The sequence below is a fragment of the Meriones unguiculatus genome, chromosome 6 (assembly GCF_030254825.1).
Source record: "Meriones unguiculatus strain TT.TT164.6M chromosome 6, Bangor_MerUng_6.1, whole genome shotgun sequence".
NCBI classification, from domain to species: domain Eukaryota; kingdom Metazoa; phylum Chordata; class Mammalia; order Rodentia; family Muridae; genus Meriones; species Meriones unguiculatus.
In genome coordinates this window covers 867,374-868,851 of record NC_083354.1, presented here as the reverse complement: position 1 = coordinate 868,851, position 1,478 = coordinate 867,374, and the positions used below count along the sequence as shown (strand labels likewise).

At 39.1% G+C, this 1,478-nt stretch overlaps 1 protein-coding gene across 1 annotated transcript; it reads right to left on the bottom strand.

Moving 5' to 3' along the window:
- Positions 1 to 309: 309 nt before the first annotated feature.
- On the bottom strand, positions 310 to 1,008 carry LOC132654890 (spliceosome-associated protein CWC15 homolog). The gene has a single exon (XM_060386166.1). It carries the CDS (start codon positions 997 to 999, stop codon positions 310 to 312), a length of 690 nt encoding a protein of 229 aa, XP_060242149.1. The 5' UTR covers positions 1,000 to 1,008.
- Positions 1,009 to 1,478: the final 470 nt, after the last annotated feature.

Genomic DNA, 1,478 nt, shown 5'->3' with positions numbered 1-1,478 from the left:
TATATAAGAGCTGTTCTTGCTGGGAGCCAAAGTTTATAACATCAAAATAATACACTTGATTTTAAAAGTACTGAATTGTTTACATTGATAAAATTTGGTTTTGACTTTTAAAACTATAGTTATACTTTATGACTTCATTCCTTAAAAGGGTACTTTGAAAAACGCATTTTTTTTTATCTCGCAAAAACAGGTTCTAAAAATATGTTTAAAGCTATGAAACATTTTAAAGTTTATCAGGTATTTTAGACAATGACCTTGGCATTTTTTTCCCTTGGCATTTCAGTCTTTTATTAAGCACATAAAACTGCACTACTTAACATATTTCTCCATGAACTTTTTGCAAAATTCAGATCGCAGTGTATTATTTACAGATCTTTTGTCTTTCTTCTGATCACCTACACCTTTTGCACAGTTCTTAAAAACAGCGTCGTTGTACCACCTTCTTTTAACCTTGAAGTTGGCCTGAGGCTGGGATGGGCCAGTGAGATTAAGGAGAGGGTTTCCACTCAGAATGTTTTCCATGCGAATTCTCTCTTCCTCTGCTTTTTGTTCTTGTTCCTTCCTGGCCTGCTCTTCAGCTCTTTCCTTCTTGATTTTTTCCAGCTCTGCAAGAAGAGCGGCAGCATCATTGTCATCACTCTCCTCTTCGAAATGCTCATCTTCCTCATCCATGAGAGGATCATTGGCATTAAGGTTGGCAGCAGGAATCTGGTCTAAGCAGGGCTTCTTTGACACTGAAGAGGAAGTCGCATGTTCTCGGGTTGGATGGTCCCAATTCTTTCCCCTTGCAGCAGCTCTCTCTCTCTCTTCCAAGTCTCTCCTGAAGTCATGGTTTCGAACCTCTTCGGGGGCATCCTGTGTAGTTTGTCTGTATTTTATCTTTGTATGGGAGGGAAGGTCTCTGCTTGAATACTGCTTTGACAGCTGGCTCAAATCCCCTTCTCCTTTTCCTCTTCCACCTCTTGCAGGTTCAAAAGTTGGTCTCGCTGCTGTTGTCATCTTTTATTCTTCTGGGGTTCCGACCCAGCAACTTTGGAAGCTCACTCACGAACCATTGAGACCCTCAGCTCCCAGTGACCTTGGACATTCTGACAGGGAGCTTGGAAGAGTTTCTCAATCCTTTGGGGGAAAACAAAAGACTGTTATTTCTTTTGTTAAACCAAGCTATATTATTTGAGCCAATTATGAAAATTGCAGTTTTTACAAAGTAATGAAAAGGGTTCTGATGAAAACTTTTATATGGTCTGAAAATCAAGAAAAATGTTTGGTTAAATCAACAGATCGGAGCTGGTAAAGCCTAACCTGAAGGTATATGGAATATTATGAAAGATATAAACTGTACTTGCTTTGCTTTCTTTTTTTATATTTATGGAACAAAATTCATTTTCAAAGAACTGGGCAGTTGAAACAGGATTCAGTAATGTCTCCCGTCACTGGCATGGAAGGACTCCCACTCCCAAGAGTGTCTATGCTTTATA

What these genes read in the sequence shown, in the direction of transcription:
- LOC132654890 (XM_060386166.1), bottom strand. Translation starts at nt 999, where the DNA reads ATGACAACAGCAGCGAGACCAACTTTTGAACCTGCAAGAGGTGGAAGA.